This window comes from Typopeltis vanoorti, chromosome 20 (assembly GCF_054136105.1).
Source record: "Typopeltis vanoorti isolate ZY-2024b chromosome 20, IOZ_Tvanoo_1.0, whole genome shotgun sequence".
In the NCBI taxonomy this organism is placed as follows: domain Eukaryota; kingdom Metazoa; phylum Arthropoda; class Arachnida; order Uropygi; family Thelyphonidae; genus Typopeltis; species Typopeltis vanoorti.
The window spans coordinates 109,907,361-109,926,487 of NC_143568.1; the positions used below are offsets into that span (position 1 = coordinate 109,907,361).

The 19,127-nt window shown below is 32.4% G+C and overlaps 1 protein-coding gene across 1 annotated transcript in view; it reads left to right on the plus strand.

Moving 5' to 3' along the window:
- The window catches only part of hob (bridge-like lipid transfer protein family member hobbit), an 844,941-nt gene that overhangs the window by 705,567 nt on the left and 120,247 nt on the right, over window positions 1-19,127 (plus strand). Inside the window, exons 41-42 of the mRNA XM_090409957.1 lie at window positions 251-544; window positions 17,056-17,303. Of these exons, the coding sequence (XP_090266083.1) occupies window positions 251-544; window positions 17,056-17,303 (542 nt within the window). The remainder of the gene's footprint in view (window positions 1-250; window positions 545-17,055; window positions 17,304-19,127) is intronic.

Sequence of the window (19,127 nt, forward strand, 5' to 3'; positions counted from 1 at the left end):
CTGATATATTACAGGTTTGGAAGCATCTTGTATGTATGGGGCTAACAACTAACCTGTAAATTATTATTATTATCATATGTATCACTTGACAATATTTGTAAAAATTAAAGAATTTGAATATAGATATTTTGTAAAGCTTTATTAATAAAAAGTTTTAATGATAAAATACTCATAAACATATAAACTGACAGACTGTTATATGACAGTATTTTATTAATATTTTGCACATTTTTTATCTTTATATATATAGTATTATGCCACAGTTGATGCAGGAGAACCCAGTCCTTCTGCAGATAATATCATGTGGTTATCAGTTGATAATATAGAAGAAAGAGAGTCTATGGTTATAAGCGATCTTCCTGATTTAGTTGGCAGTGGTCATAGTGTAGGAGGTGTTATAAGTAGCACTGTTGGTGCCGCATCAGACCCAACTTCAGCTCCTTTACAATTGCAGAGAATCATATCTCGATGTTGTTGTCAGTTCTTCTATGCTAGTTATGGTGAAAATGTTGATCCCAACAGCTTGGAAGAAGTACCACCTCTGGTAAGTTCTTGTACAATGGTGATCATACTGTATCATTATTGTTATTTATAGACTTCATTGGAGTCAGTAGACTTCATAAACAATGGCAATCTCATCAGTAACATACATTTGACTCTTGCTATAACAGACTTACTTGCTATACACTATTCAAGGAGAGATATTAGGTATTAATGACTAAAATAGGTTCTTTCCCAATGAGTCCTTGGACTCCCTCCATAATAAAAATAACAGTAATATAATAACAATTTGCTGGTCTCGTTGGCAAGTGATTAACATACCTACTTCCTTACCAACAGGATGTGGGTTTGAATTTTACCATGAGCATTGATGTTTACAGTTGTCTTCAGTTAGGAGATGAATTTCATCACACATTGTGAGGCTGCTATCCCTATTATTAGCCTGAAATGACTTAAAGTTCCATGTTTTGTGTATAGAGCAAGATTTCTAGATTAGGTAAAATTAAATTAAAAAACTATTATTATTATCTGAGACCTCCAGTGAGTCAAGGACTCATCGAGAGAGGCTATAAAGCGCCCAAATCAGCTGTCATACTTTCATTCTTCACACTAGATGAACTCACTACCTAAGGGCAAATTATTCCACTCACTGCTCTCTGGGAGAAAAACCTAGCTCTTACCCCTTTCTTAACTGTGAACAAACTTAGCTTCCATGGATGCTCTTGTGTTCTGTTCCCACCTTCCATATAACATATTCCCACCTTCCAAAAATTTCATCAGTTGATATCCTATAACACCCATTCAAAAGTTTATAGACCTCTATCATATCACCCCTCTTTCTCCTGTTAACCAGAATCTGCAATCCACATACTCGAAATCTGTCCTCATAATCTAAATCCCATAATCTGGATATAATCTTTATAACCCTTCTTCGCACCCTTTCCACAGCTTCTTTATCCCATTGAAACTTGAGAGACCAAATCTGCACACAATAATCCGTGTATGGTCTTATCAAAGCCTTATAAAGAGACTTCCTTATCCTTACATGTCAAGGTTTGCTTCAACATCTCAATTATCCTCTGACTTTTATTTGCAACTTTTAATATGTGAACTTTAAGTTCTTATCCACCAATACACACCAAGATCTCTTGCGTCTTCAGTTTCTTGTAGCATAATACCGCTAATATAATATGTCGTTGGAACTCTTATCATGCCAAAGTGCATAGAAAAGTTATACTTTTGTGGTAGCAATGATCACTAGGTTCACCAGAGTTCCATTGGTGGAAACAGGCTATACTGCAGAAGGTGGGGATGACTTAACTGCAAAAATCTATAACTAATAGCTAATAAACAAAACATATGAGGAAAAAAAAAAGAAACAACTTCTAGTATCCTTATATATGAGCACAGTAGTCCATTCAAAATAAAAAAAAGAAGAAACAATTAAAAAAAAACAAAAAAACTTCTAGTATCCTTATATATCAGCAAAGTAGTGCATTCAAAATAAATAAAGGAATATTACCAGGATATAACTATTCCACTGAAATCAATACAGTATTAGAATATGCTCTGAATGAACAAGACTAAAATCCCTGTTTGCCCACTCCAGATTGATAAATAATGGAATCAGTTAAGAAAGACTTATAAAAAAATTTCCTGTAGTCAGCAACTAGAATCAAACTTAGAAGTCTTTCTTTGGGTAGGCTATTACTGTGGACGTAAATGTCATTTTCACAGGGCTACAGAGGTGGTTTCTTTTGAACTTGATCTTCATTTTCGTTTTTATTGCATTTATATTAAGTCCATAATCAAATAAAACCTCATGTATCCTAAATAATATTTGTTTTAAATCATGCTCATTTTTAGCTAATACAGTTATATATCACTGGCAAAGTGAATCATATCTATATGCACTCTACCTACAATTATCTCTTCCTTCTTTTACTACCTTCATCACTCTCTCTCTGTTTATAAGTTAAAAAGTAAGGGTGACAGCACACACTTTTGTATACATTTCTTTACTACTGCAGTTGCTTTTTTGTTCATTTTCCTCTATTCTTATCTTTACTTTCTGGTTAGCGTACAATTTCTTAATTTATCTTCTATTTTTCCTCTTGATTCCAAGTTCTTTCATTATTTGAAAAAAATTGTTCCATTGCATTGTACATCATTGAATGCATTAACCAGATCTCTAAAAGTAATGTATGTATATAAGTTTATTTACTTCACTTCTTCAATCTATTATTGTTCTTAAGGCTAGTTTTTACTTATCTAGTTCCCTTCTGAAATTAAAGCGGGTTTTCATCTAAATAACATTCAGTTTTTGATTTTATTCTGTTTCACTATATTTATTATAATCTTTGAAGCATGACTGTAAATTTAGTGTCTGATGATTTTTATAGTCTCTTGCATTCCCTTCTTGGGTACATTACCATCAAACATTCATGGAAATCATGCACTTTATTCCATCTGATTTAAAAAAAATTCAGCTGGTTTTTCATCTGTTTTTTGCAGCTTTTCCAGTTAGGTAATTCAGTGATTGCTCTTTTAATTTCTTCATCCTGTAACTCATCCTGGAGGTTGGAGGTTTGTGGGTTATAAACTTTAGTTGATAGGCAGAAAAGAGGGGATTGTTGTGTCGCTTTCTTTCTTATTACAACTATTTTCAGCCTTTGTGCTATATCTCCGTAATACACTCTATCAGGTAACACGTGGTACCTCTGAAGGACAATGGAATTTCCTCGAGATCGAGGCAGTACCAGAGTATCAGAGTGTCCGAGATTTACCCCTCGTAAAACGCCAAGAAATTTATTTGTTTCGCTGCGCCACTTAGCGCTATTAGATTATTAATATTAACAACCAAGAGGTAATCTCAGGACAGTACTTAATGATACCTATCAACTCTGCAGACGTGGCCAAAATATACCCTTTTCTAATATCCCGCATAGGTTCGCATTAATATTTTATAAGAGGTGCATTGGATTCCAGAAATTACAGAAAGTCTTTGTTAGAATCAAAAGCAAGGTTTATTAATTCTCAAAAGTAGATCCACTTAATAACATTAATTCAAATCCCATCTTAAGGGAGATCCATACAAAGCATAAAACAGTCAAACATTACTATTATACTTATAACATATTATGTAGCAGCTATCTAAAGTAAGAACTATATTAACACTCTCTAATGCATTATTTATGTATTATTATCACAGTTATTCCAAAACTCCGTAGCTCTGTCAGACTACTCAAGATAACATTCATATCTTTCACAATCTCTTTATAATTTGTCAATTCTTCACTCTAAACATATCCTTAATTTCATTCAATATAAAAGCGAACTTTAACACATCGACAGACAATAAAAATAAATTCAATATCCTTCTAAAGTGATAGCAATACAACCTTATCCTATATCATTAATGTTCCCTTTTATAACATATTAACGTGGCACAAATCTTTCATTCATATTCAGTGAAACACAAACAAAGTCTACTTATGGTCCCCTATGATTCTTTATTACTTCATAGGTTCACAGGAAACTGGCCTTCTGTGGACAGCCAGACTTGCTTTTTTCCGCAGAGATACTGCTGCCGAGACCCGTAGCTGCCTATCGGGATCCCTCCGATACCGAGGCACTCTCATCCTACGCCGCCACGAGAGAGAGGAACACACAGGAGATTCAGGAACAAAAAGCCTTGTTTCAGGGTCACATGACCCTTATATTTCCCTCTTTTCTTCTCGGTGTTTCTCATCCTATTCGATGTCCAGCGAACTCTCACGTGCTATTACGTCACGGCGTCCATTCTCTCCCCCGCTATCGCACGCACGCTGACGTCGCGTTGTTTGCTTGAGGCGAGCCGCTCCCTCGCGTACGGCTCCGTGACCGTTGGACTTCACTCCCCCCCCAACTGTTGAATTTGTGCTTACATTCTATAATTCTTTTATACGTGTTATTTTATAAAGCTCTGATAATGTTTTACATTTTCAATATTAATTTAACCTCATTCGCGAATGGCACAAAATATATACTTATTTAACCTTTTCATAACAGAACACACTTGATATACATATTACTTATTTTACACTTAGAGGCAATTTATTGTATTCATTTCCCCTTTTTGTTTGGAAACCCATGTTAGATTGTGATAAGATAGGAGTTCATAAAATTCCACTCTATCACAATCCAATAGGATATGATAGAAACTTTTAAGATATTAAAAGGTTTTATAAAATTGATGCAAGAAATTTGCAGGAAATTGATGAGGCTATGGACTTGGGGATAATGGTGGTCAAAGAGTGAAAGTTCAGAGGTTATATTGCAAAAATTAGTAAAAATAGCTCAACAAATTACTTGAATGTTGAAAAACACTCTAACCTAATAAGTAAAGATAAGGAACTTATTATCTTTCTTTATAAGACTATGATTCATCTTGACTACTGTGAACAGATTTGGTCACCTGGAGCCCTTGGGGACCAGGAGGTCGTCAAAAAGATTCAGAGATGAGTGACCAAGATGGTGACAGGTCCATGAAATACTCCCTATGAGGATGGGTTGAGGGTTTGTGGGTTACAAAGTTTAGTTGATAGGTGAAAAAGAGGGGATATGATAGAAACTTTTAATATCTTAAAAGTTTCTATTAATATATTTATAAAATTCATACAAGTGAAAATTGTCAGTATATGACAAATAGAGAACTAGGAGCCATCCATGGAAGATGTGTAAGAGTGTGGTGTGCAGACCAGATTTTTTGTATGGAAAGTGGTGAGTGGAATGGATTGCCAGAATTGGTTGTGAGTTCCCTAATGGTGAATCAATTCAAGAAGAGGTATATGATGGGATTTGTATGTATGATGGTTGATTTGGGTCTCTGGGAATAAGTTTCCGGACTCCATGGAGATGCCATAAATAATAATAATAATAACTCTTGTTTAAGATATCATTCTGGTTCAATAATTTCACCATTGATATTTTCTCCATTATATAATCCTTCAAGCTGTTCCTTCCATCTCTCTACTGGCATTTTGTTACTAGAAAGTAATTTTTTGGGGGGTGGAGGGATCGTGGGCATATATGGCAATAGTTAAGTTATGCTCTACTTCTTTGTGTATTTCTTTCATTCAGTTTTCATTTGTATTTTTGCAACCTTCTTTAATCTGATATTGTTACTTTCCTTCTATAGGCTTCTTTTTTCCTTGCCTTATTTTTTTTTTCTTCTAATAAATTGTCTCATTTGTAATTCATGGCTTCCATGACTGTAATTGTGTATATCCTAATGCTTTGTCTGTTGATCTTTTAATTATTTCCTTTATTGGCCATCATCTTCTCATCTCTGTCTTAAGCATTCAATCTGTTTTCAAACCCCCCTCTTTGTATTTTTTTTATTTTATTTCAGGTCTTATAGTAATTCAGTATTTCATCTTCTCTTCTTATTCTACATATGTTTTTATTCTGTATTTCATTTCACATTTTGCAATGCCAAGTGAATGATCATTCTCTGTGTCAGCTCCTATGTATCAGTAGCTATAACATGAAATTAATTGGTTTCTATACCTCTTCTTGACTAATAAGTATCATTCATTTTCTCCTTATGATTTCCATATATACAGCGTTTTTGTTTCAGTATTTCAAAAAAGTATGCAACTATAAAACCATATTCTGGGATAAAGATATATAAATTCATTTAAACATCTTTACATAATTTGTTTGTAAGCAAATTTTGTTATCAGATTAGTTATTAATTTGCAGTAGGTTAAAACTGTCTATAAAGATTGTCATGCTTCATCAATTACTAAATGGTCTTTTCAGAATATTTTATTTCATGTTTAAAGCACTAGAGCAGCAATACCTTTAATTTGTTATGGAAGCTTAGATGTTTATTATCACTCGTGTTGATGATTAGGGGAGGAAATGTATGTCTAGGGAATTTATTTATCTGTTAAATTATTAAACCAATATTTCACCTCTGTTGCCAAGGGCATCTTTATGTGCCCCAAGAAATACACTAAGCATATGCATGCAGGCACACCAGAAAGAAGATAATGTATGACACCGAATTTGTTTACATTTTGAAAATGTTGCAGTGTTGTGACAGATTATAGAAATAGTCTCTTGGATTTATATCTGCTTCTGTGTAAAAGGGATATTTTTCCATTGGATCTAGTAATCTATATCTATTGCATGCCACTCTGGAACGGCTGTAGTGTAAATAATGAATACAATTTGTTTGTTTTTTTAAGATAGAGATTTGATACACAAATAATGAGACAGAGTATGTATAAAAATGTAGAGCAACTATAGGAGATGAATTATTTATTTTCAATATAATCTCCCCTTAACTCAATACAACAATAAATACAGGTAGTATTGACTCAATGGATTACCTCCACTGAGTCTTACTAGCATCCCTTGAGTTTCATTTTCAATTGGTAGTTAAAAATGTGCTAAATATGGTAAATACAGTAAGTATGATGGATTTAGAAACAAGGAACTGTTTCACATTTAATGCACAGTGTGCAGACACATTGTCAGCAGCAACAACCAGTTGTTTGTTTGGTACTGCCTCCTTCTCACTCATTCCATGCATTGATTCCAATGCATGGCACTGAGATAATACTGACTGTTACCATTTGGCCCTCCAGATTCTTTGTGAACAATTCCATGAATTTTGAAGAAAACAACATTGTGACATGAGACTTCTGTAGATTTTTCCAATTTAAAATAAAATTTTATCACTGTATATTGTTCCTTTTTGAATTTTTGACACATGGCACTTACACTCCTCACTCAAACACTATCTATATGAGAACTAATGAATCTGTCACAATGCACATGTGCTCATTAAAAAAGTGCACTATAGAAGTTAAAATGATGTGCTACACATACCACCTGGTTCTCTTTATACTATGCCTATAAAAAAAAAAAAAAAATCTGCCTTATCAATGAACACACTGTGTATGTTAGTATCCTTTTCTCCTGCAAACTAACATCTTTTTGGACAAACAGCTAATCCCAAACTAAAGATACCAAGAAATTACTATATCCATCTGGAAGAACATGAACACTATGTTCATTATCTTCGCTGCAGCCTGACCAGAGGTGTTATTATACCATAGATACATATCACCATATCCAACGGAAGAAACCACCCTTTTATACAGAAGAAATAAATCTCGGAGACTATTTCTGGAATCTGCCACAGCACTGCAACATTCTTCAAATCTAAATAAATTTGGCTGCTTAACATTACCAAAAATCTGGCATTGTAGGCAGCTGAAGAAAGTGATCCCTCCTTGTTACAATCAATATGTGTTTGCTCTCCTACTGATGTATCTGCACCATTCCACTCCACACAACCCTTGTTGTGTGGAGTGGAATGCCCTCCTGCAGTGAGTCTTGGATTACTTGAAGGTGCCATGTGATGATAATAAAATCCTCTCATGACTTGTTTAGCAATTTTTTTCTGTATTCTCTCATTGTATCTGCTAACATTTGCAGAAATTTTTAATATGTGTGCTTCTTGCAAATAACTTCATCACCTGCCTTTCTGTCAATCAGTGTTTTCTTCAAAGTTTGCCACTGAGACTTGAGGATTGGGTGGTGTTTTAAACTCTTTCATCTTTTATTGAATAATCTTTATATACTTGAATCTACAGTTCACCTCTGAAAGCTGATTCTTTTTAAAACTTTGTTGCACACTTTTCTTTTCGGTATGATATTCTGTTTCATCCATTTCAAAATTCAGTGATGATCACTTCCTTTTTTCAAATTCCACATATACTCTTATGTCCTGAATAGTGTGGTGAAGATATTACTCTTGACAATAATATAGTTAGTAATGACTAACTACTCCATATCCTGAACAAAAATCCAGGAAATATCTACAATCGTTATAATTAGCTTCACTCTTTTCTAGAAATTTTTCCAACACATTTCCTTCTCTGTTGTTAGATTATTATTATTATTCAAAGACCCCATGGAGTCACAGACTCATCGAGGAGTTCCTTTTGTCATACACACAGCTCATTATACCTTGCCTTAAACATATTCAAATTCTCTGCAGACACCACACTCTCAGGCAATGCATTCCAATCATTCACAATTCTCCTTGTAACATCTTCCAGGGATAACCTTGTTCTCCCCCAATCTCCCATTCATTTTATAAAGCACCTCTTCAACATTAATCCATTAATCCCTTACCAACTTGTACATCTCTATCATATAACCCCTCTTGCTCCTATCCACTAAACTGCAAAATTGTTTGTCTCAACCTTTCTTCATATTCAACATTCCACAGATCAGAAACTATCTCAGTCAATCGCCTCAGGACTTTTTTCCGACATTTCTTCATCCTTTTGAAAACCAGGTAACCAAGTCTATGTATAGTAATCAATATGTGACCTAATCAAGTCCCTATACAATGGAACCAGAAACTTCTTACTTCTAAAAGTCGGTGTCCTCCACATAATTGCCAGAATTCGTTGTGTTGTCCTCACAATTTGGCAATGTGTCCTCTGAATTTTAGATCCTTATCCACTATTACTCCAAGATTTCTTATTTCCTCTGCCTCCAATAATATATCCCCACCAAGAGTAAATTTTACATCCCATCTTTGTTTTCCAAAATTTAAAACCTTACATTTAGCAACTGGCATCCCCACTCCTGAGTCCATTCACTCAGTCTATTCAAGTCTTCTTGTAAGGCCACAACATCTGCTCATCTGCCCAACTTTGCATAATCTGCAAACAACTTTATGCCTTCTGATTAGAAAAGGCTTGAAGAATTAGATTAAAAAAAAACCTTCATTTCTTCTTAGTGGAGGTATTTTTTTGCCTATAGTCCCAAAACAGGCACAAATCAGTTGCTTTGTACAATTCTCCATCTTGATATTGGCGCACATTACTACTTGAAATTGCCTGCTATTCAAGAAGGTTATTTTCATGTTTAGTGATGAATATTTTGGTTCCTCCTTCCTTTCCTTGATCATAATTGCCTGAATATAACATTTTTTAGTTGTATTTGGAAGAACACCATCTGTTTTTGTTCCTCTTTGTTTTGGTGATGCCAATTATGTCAATGTGGAACTTTTTTAATTTTTCTGCCAGTTACACTTCTTTTCCATTGATATTCTTATACCGATGGTACCTGTCTTGAATTCTGCTGATTTTGAGTTGTTTCGAGTTTTCACTGTTTGCCTTAGGCTTGGCCCCTGATGAAAACAGTGAGGTGGCTTGTTTAACAACACAATTCCCTACTGGCATGACATTTCATCTTGTTGTACCATCTGTTTTTCAGTTTAAGCTACCTAAAGAATACAATTTGGTCAGCTAAATCAGCCCATCCTCATTTATTCACTATTCAGGTAGATACCTACTAATGGGTTACATCATGAGAGGGTAAGGATTGGACATTACATCAGAAGAAGCCCTATTTAGTTCTCCACATTACTTAAAAGGCTTTATGGAAGTTTCCTCCCAGTAATGTAGCTTTGACCATTAAGCAACTGCATTGTATGTCAGTTTGGAAGTCAGTTTAATGTTTCCGAGATTAGGATTGTGAATTTTGGACTGAGGATATTGCAAACAGAATATTATATTATCACTGGAAATTTGTTACAAATAGGAAATAAAACTAGGGACTTAAGGTTCATACAGAACAGAATTAATGTTCAGGACTGCATTGCTAAGGTGTTTAAGGTGTCACATCAGATACCTAGAATGTTGAAAAGAATATTAACTTATAAGAATAATTAATTAATTCTCCCATTTGACAAGGTTTTATAATACCGCATCCTACTACTGTGTACAGATATGGTCACTATACTCCAAGCAGGGCCGTGCCGTGTGATTGTGCAGATTGTGTGCCGCACAAGGGCGCTTGAAGATAGGGGCGCCGTTTCACCACCAGAAATAATAAAAATATATATAAATTTTCTTATTTGAATTATATCATACTATATAAATTACACAATTACAAATTATAGTTAATGCAATAAAAATGAAATTTTAAATCAGTGAAATTATGAATTGTTAATAATCTAACAACATTTTTAACTTAATACATCACACATTAGTTTTATTATAATTTGTTTGAAGTGAAACGTTATCAGTATTACCATAGATTTTATTTCACAGAGTAAGCATCGACTCAGCGAAAATTGTATAAATATTCTCGATTGTGTATTATATTTTTAGTGGAAATTGTTAGTTTAAGACAGACCGTGAATTCATTCTTACGCTATGCTTTATCCAGTACCGTCGACAGAATGTAGCACAAAGGCAGCCTGCCTCATGGTGCTGCTTAATAACGGTGCTCGTTCAGCCATATTACGACAACAAGATATTTTACAAAAATACAGCGTTTAGTTTACCAAATAAAAAAGGCACCATTTCCCATTGACAGTTAAATATGTGCTTATTATATTTTATTAATAAAAATATTATAGTCATACATACTAAAACTATTAGATACTTAAGGAAACAACCCATAAAGTATCATATGATGTGAATTTTATAAACTTTTATAGTCTCTCTCTCTTTATATATATATATATATATATATATATATATATATATATATATTAAATTAGGGTTACCAAGTAATTTTATAAGCTTGGTTATTTAACTCCTAATATTATATATTAAATTATATTATACATGAATTCTACTCAAATTGTGAGTCTCTATCTCCCCGAATTTCACATTGGAGTGATAACTCGCTCCCTGCAGTAAACAATACGCTATCTCCAACAGCCATTATACTGCAGAAACACGAAAACCAATTAGTTTTATCATGTCACTGGATAAGGTTCACAGATATTTGCAGACTGTGTAATATATTTCTCAACAAATAGTGCAATTACAGACAACTGGGAATATAAACACTAACTAATGAATCACATCTTCCCTCCAACAGAAACTGCTATATACACTCAAGCAAATCACATGTTGCAGATGCAACATATGGTTTTGCTTGACACTACCCCCCCCCCCCCGTCATGAACGTGTTAAAACTAAGAAATATATAGTGAATGCATTTCAGATATTATGGAAATCAGTTTAAGAGAATTAGCATTTCAATTCAATTGTCAGCTTGTTTTGTTTGGGTCGTGCAATCTTTTGTTAATGATAAAAATCCTTGACAAATTACTTCTCATTAGTAATTTTTCAAGGATTGTTCATTACGTATCTCAAGTTTTAAATTACTGGTTATTTTTGCTTGATATAATGGGAAAGAAGATGACTCTGTTTTGGTAGATAACTTTGATTACACACAAGGAAACCGCTCTCGAGGACAGAAGAAGTGACAGAGAATAGAAGCTTCTTGGTAAGTCATACCCATTTGCGTTTTTTTTTTTTTTTCTGAAAACTTTAGTTTCCGAAAATCCCCGCATATATCTCGCAGCATGATTTTTTAGCTTTAATTTTGGGAAAAAAGTGCGAGTTATAGTCGAGTAAATACAGTAATTTTTTTAGCTTTCCAATTGTTAAGTATGGATCATTGGTTAAAGACTGGATTTATAAAATGCACAAAAGAGAGCAATACAGCAAATATAGAAATAAGCAATTTCACTCCTCTCATTGATGATAAATTATTTATATTAAGTAAAAATGTATAGTATCTTTATAAATTTTGTTCTATTAAAAATAAATCTTTTTTTTTTTTTGTTTAAATGTACATCTAAATTCAAATAAAACAGACATTTACAATGAAATATATTTTTATTTATTATTATTATTATTATTTTAATAAGGGTATTTTGAAAAGGTACTTGGTAATAATGAAAATAAAAGAGGGGTACACGAATATCTGAAGTTTCAGAAACACTGATCTATCCAAAAATATTTCATCTAAAACATGTTCGTTTTCTTAAATTCTGTTTTGAATTTGGACAGACGAAATAGCGTCTATCCAAATATGCACTTACATTTTTTTCAGCGTCATTTCAATTTTGAATGTGAAACATATTGAGTGCATTGTGTATTTCGTGTTTAAGTGACTTTGGACAATTTTTGACTTTGATTTGAATTGTGTACTTATTTTTGGATTTTTGATAGACAAATAAAATTTTAAAGATAATAGTTTATAATAGTTTATAAAAAAGAACCATAGCTAAAAATCCTGTATATATGTGGGATAGACTATCAGCGCGTCAGTCTAACGCGGTTTAAATTAAATTAATAAACATAGGTTATTTATGAGCTATAAAATTCTAGATCAGGGATTCTCAACCTATGGTACGCGTACCACTGGTGGTACATGAGCCACTGCCTTACTGGTACATCTAATATCTTGAATTAAATATAGTGGTACGCCACTGGAAAAGGTTGAGAACCCCTGCTCTAGATGATCTAAGTTTGTTTACACACACTGCAATTGGCCCTTTTTTGGTGTATTTTTGCATCATTTCATTTTGTGCGTTATAGTAACAATGTTACTGTGCAGTTGCTTTTTGTTTTATAAAATATATTTATTGTTGTTTAGTAAATTTTTTATGAATTTAGATTATTATTCATTTAAGTAAGTACATCTATTATATTTTTGCTAAGTTTGAAAATCAGTTAAATTGTTTCATTTTAGTTAATTATCTTATTTTGAAAACAAAAGATTTTTGTTATTATGGGTAGACTTCTAGAAAATAAATAATTTTCAATAAGAGATTTATTTATATATTTGTTCTTGTTCTGGTTGGAAGACATTGGGGTTGGGGTCCTTTTACTAATTTCTTTAATAAATAATTTTAATATTCTAGAAATTACTTAATTATTAAACAATTACCAGAATGCAAAAAATATTAAATAAATATCACTGAGAAATCAATCATTGGCTAATATCTCTACATGTTAATTTTCAAAAAATACCTAAAATGTAAGCATATTTATTATTCAAAACATCTGAAAAATCAAATTCTGTAATAAAAAAAAAAATAGTCAGTCTTGGGCCATTCACCTTAAAAATAATAGTCGGTTAAGGGGTTAAAAAATAAGGTTAAGGGAAAATTTCAGAAATTATTATTTATTTTGGTGGACAACTTTTAACGCTCTTCTTATTTTAAAGTCTAACCAAGTGTGTTAACCCCTAGATGTCGGGGAAAAAAGCCAAAGAAGTTATCTGGTACACAAAACAGGAAAAGACAATTGCAACGAGTACAACTGGAACATAAATTGGCTGGATCGCTGAATAAATTTTTCACTTCAGGACCACATAAAAAACGAAGAACAGAAAGTCTGACAATGCAAGTACATCTTGTGTAGCTCTACTACAGAAAAAGAGAAGACACGAGATAACTATGAAGAAACAAATGTTACATGCAAAAATGAAACTGGCCTGACTGGACCGTCTACAGAAGTTTCAGCAGAAGAAATATTGGATTCCGATTCAGCAAAACACAAAACTTCAAATTTTACTTTAAATTTTAATGTTAATGATCCAGGTACTTGGCCGAATCATATAACTACCAAAGTTAAAGATTGTTTAGTTGAGCATTGCCTGCATCAAGTAGTTAATAAAGAATCTACCAAAGATGAATCTGGTCGCAAGTTTTCCGATTCATACTATTATCGAACTTAGCAAATGGAGAAAAACTTTTACGAAGTTATTTAGTTTATATAGAATCGCGAAATTCAGTTTTCTGTTATTATTGCAAAATATTTGGTAGTCAAAATTCCCAACTTACTAATGAATACGGTTGTAACGATGGGCAAAATTTGAGTCATATACTAAAAATACACGAGACAAGTTCCGTGCACATTAAAAACTGTTCAAAATACAGGGAACTTAAAATGTCGTTGATTAAGAAATGCATTATTGATTGCACACAACAAAGATTATACGAAACTGAAAAAAAATATTGGCAATCTGTTATAGAATGGTTAATCTACATAATACAATATTTATCAAGATGGTGTATAGCTTTTAGAGGTTCTTCACAAAAACTTTTTAAAAATGATAATGAAAATTTTTTAGAGTTAGTAGAAACTGTCGCTTAATTTGATTCGATAATGGCAGAACACTTGCATCGCATCCAAACATCACAAAAAAGGAACATTGCTCATTATTTAGGTGATGAAATCATCCGTATAATTTCTGAAGCTATAAAAGAAAAAATTTTTGAAATGGTTAAAGAGGCGAAATATTATTCATTAATTCTTGACACTACTCCGGATATAAGCCACACAGAACAATTATCTATTGTTATTAGATTTGTTAATCAAAATAAAGATACAAACATAGCAGAAATTCATGAACATTTTTTGGGTTTTCAATCTGTAGAAGATACCACTGGGCAAGGACTATTTCAATTTATAAAAAATTATTTAAAATTATTGAATATTAACATTTTGGATTTATGCGGCCAAGCTTATGATAACGGTTCAAATATGCGAGGCAAACATAATGGACTGCAGAAAAAAATCCGTGAAATAAATTCAAGGGCTTTTTTTATTCCATGTGTTGCTCATTCATTAAATTTAGGAGTTAATGATGCAGCTAAGATATCCTGTGAAAATGTAAATTTTTTGGGGCTAATACAGGAATTATATAATTATTTTTCAATATCTGTGAAGCGTTGGGCTATATTAAAAAAACATTCGGGTTTTAAATTTGAAACCACTTTCTGCTATTAGGTGGGAAAGTGGAGTAGAAGCAATAAAGCCACTTAAAAATAATATCAAGGAAATTTACCAGGCTCTTTTTGATATTACGGAAGATGAAACTAAAGATATCGATTCTAGAGTTCAGGCAGACAAATTAATTTCAAAGATTTATTCGTTTAAATTTATTTGCTCTGTTCATGTTTGGTACTAAATCTTAAGTCTCGTAAATGTTGCAAGCAAAATAATACTGAATCTGACATTTGATATAGGAAAAATTACAGAAAATCTTGATTATGTTATACAAGAATTAAATACTTGCTGAACAGACCAATATTTTGAAAATATTATTAGAACTGCAAAAGAAGTAACAAACGATCTTAATATTGATCCTATTTTTCCAGACATTCGCAAAAGAACAAAAACAAAAATGTTTGGTTATGAAGCATCAGATGAGACAACGCATGATCTTAAACAAAATTTTAAAATAAATTTTTTCTTCGAGATTTTAGACACGACAATAACTTTAGTCACGGAAAGATTCCTACTCTTAAAATAACATAGCGAGGACTTTAAAATTATAAGAGATATTATAAAATTAAAAGATTGGAGCAATGACGATTTAATGTAACATTGTAAAGATTTGCACTTAAAACTGAGCGACAATCAAGATTCCGACAATCGCGATATTGATGCTAGGACTTTATTTGAGGAATTAAAAACTTTGCAATGTTTTATTAAAAAAAAGTCGGATCCTCAGGATGTTTTAAATTATATATGCGAAAATAAATTAACCGACACGTTTCCAAATACTGTGATTGTGATGCGTATTTATTTAACATTACCAATATCCGTAGCATCAGCGGAAAGAAGTTTTTCAAAACTGAAACTAATAAAAAATTATTTGCGGTCAACAATGTCTGGAGAGCGTCTAATGGATTTATGAATTATATCAATTGAAAATAATATTATGGATTCATTAGACATTAAAGATATTATTAAAAATTTTGTGGCGGCTAAAGCAAGACGGATAAATATGTAAAATAAATCTACATTTATACTAATTGTTATATAGTTAAAAGCATATCTCCAAATTATCTTTGTTATGTAATATTTCTTTTTATATTAAAATAAAAGTAATTTTTGTTTATATATATATATATATATTCTATGGTATTTATATATTAAGGAATAAATATTTTTGAAAATTTTTATTATTAAAAATTCCTTATTAATGAATTTTAGTGATTACAATGTTCTACTACTATTAAATAAAATTTATTTTTATTTATATGTGTATAAACTGTTTTGTACTTTTAACAAAGTTAAATTTTTCATGGAAACTTATTTTATTGGGCACTGAAGAAAAGTTTTGCACAAGGATGCCTCCTACTCACGGCACGGCACTGACTCCAAGAAGAGGGGAAGACAGTTGAAAAGATCCATCAGTAGATTACCGAGATGATAACTGGCTTATGCAATTGCATAAGCCAGTTTACATATCGGTAAAAAAAATTTAATAATTCAAAATTCAAAATTTTAATTTTGAATTATTAAATTTTTTAATAATTCAAAAATTCAAGGGAGGATTTTAATAATTCAAGGATTTTAATAATTCAAGGGAGGACACCTGCTCAACAACTCTGTCTCCACCACTCAATCCAACAACTACAACGAACTACACCAGTGTCATCTACCACCATCACCACCACTAGTATTTTCACAGACAATCACAAATATCCATGCCTCCGGTGGGATTTGAATCCGCAGCCTTTTGGCTGGAGAGGATACACTAACCACTTGACCTACCAGGCTGACATACCAAAATTATTATAATATGAATAGATAAAATTAAAATAAATAATGTGTCTTAATATGGTTCTCACAAAATAATTTGTATATTCTATCTCTAAAAAGAAATAACCTATTTTCACTTTAAAGATTACTGTGTGTTTTCTTAAAATAGCCAGAAGATACTGATTTGTGGGAGCCAGAAGTAGTTGATTCTTTTACTTTGACTCATCATGATCTAGATATGTGTACAAATTCTTTGCAATATGCAATGATTTTGGACTTGGTAAACAACCTCTTGTTATATGTTGAACCTAGAAAGAAAGAAGCAAGCGAGAAACTGCAGCGCATGTGTTTTCAGCTCCAGTTATCATCTGTTGAAGACCAACGAGGTCCAATATTACAGCTGCAGGAGCATGTTCGGTGGGTAACTACTTTAAAATTTATTGATAAAAAAAAAATAATAATAGGAATAAAAATGTTTTTAAAGGTATGACAATGAAAATTTTCACCTTTTTAATTGTCATTATACACTAATGCTGTCAATTAGCATTAGCAAATTCCTGCACTATTTCGACCTAGCAAAATATTTTTCAGCTGGAGTTTCACACTAGCAGTAACTGTGAAACTCCAGCTATCTCCAATAATGAGTTTAAATAGTACTGTTACTATTTAAACTCATTATTGGAGATAGCTGAAATTTAAAAATTTCTTATGAACTATTTAACTAGCAAATCAAATTTCACTCTTCAAAATTGTCCTTTTCATGAAGAAAATATACATATTTTTAATACATCGGCCATTACAGACCTGAAAACTTGGAAAGAGGAGTGGGGTAGCTCCACCTAATGTTTGCAATAATAAGAGGCTGCAAAACTTGTCTTTTATAATAAAAATAATAATATTAAAATTGATTGTTGAATGATTTCTTTTTTTAATATCCTTCCTTCCCACAAAAGGTTGTACATACTGTGCTAAGTAATGTTTTGTATACTTTTTTGATTAATATTATTTAATTTTTACCTAATCTAGAAATCGTACTCTAGAGAACAGACAAGGAACTTTTTCAACCTGCTTCAAGTCTTTAATAAGCATGTGATAACATTTGTTTTCCACATTATGACATTCACAAAAATCCATGCCCACAACAGGATTCAGATAAGCAGGTTATTTGTTAGAAAGTAGTTCCGGTACCACTCAATAATCCTGTCTCTTTTTAAAGAGGATGCAAGAAAATGGGGAGGGTGCTGGTGTAGTGCACAGTGGTATTTATTTTTGATTGTATCTTATTATTTATTTAGACTGTAAAGTGAAGTTTGTGTGTGTGTGTGTGTGAAATTTAATATGTGATATCATTTAAAAAGTATTTTTCATGAGACTGATGTGTACATGGAAAATGGTGGCCAAAGATTCCTTATTCACCGAAGGATTTTGTATGATGTGGCATGTGTTCTATGTATTCATTGCCAAGAATGAATGGGTTACAGTATGAAAAAGATTGTGAGAAAGTTTGTCATAAATGTTTCAGGTGCGTGTGCAAGAAATGTGAGTCATCTAGAAAGAGAGAAAATGAAGTGTGATGAATATTAACGATGTAAGGAAAATAGCAAACGTGTTCTCGAGAATGTGGAACTAGTGAATGATAGTGCACGAACTATGAATGAGAGCATGAAAGAAGTAGCTGAAAGTAACATGGATGATGAGGTGACAATAAGGAGTGAATTAGCATGCTTATGCAGCATCATTCAAAAATGGAAGCTTAGAGCGACTGAAGAAACAATTGTCGTGTGGTACAGCAGGCAGGAGAATGAAATAAAAAGTGTATGGGGAAAGTATGAAAGCATGAGAAACTGGAAATAAGAAGGTATTGTAGGGAGAATTGATGATAACAGCTATATTTAATGAGAAAGTGACTAAAACATGTTTCTCAAGAAGCAAAAATGAAGAGTAAGGAAGTTAAGACTGTGAGTCTGCTGCATCGGTATGATCAGACAGAGTTAAGAAGCGCCATTATTGCTAATGATTCTTTGAGAAGATTGTATTTGAGGAATGGTTTGCAGATTATAGATGTCTACAGTGAATTTGATGGACAAAAGGACTTATGCCTGGTAATGACATTACATTACAGTAACTGTGAGTCCAAGGGGATGTTGAAATGCATATACACAAATGCCAGAAGTATCAGAAATAAAGGAGAGGAGTTTTTGGCATTGGTTAGCTCAACTTAACCAAAAATTAAAATCGGTG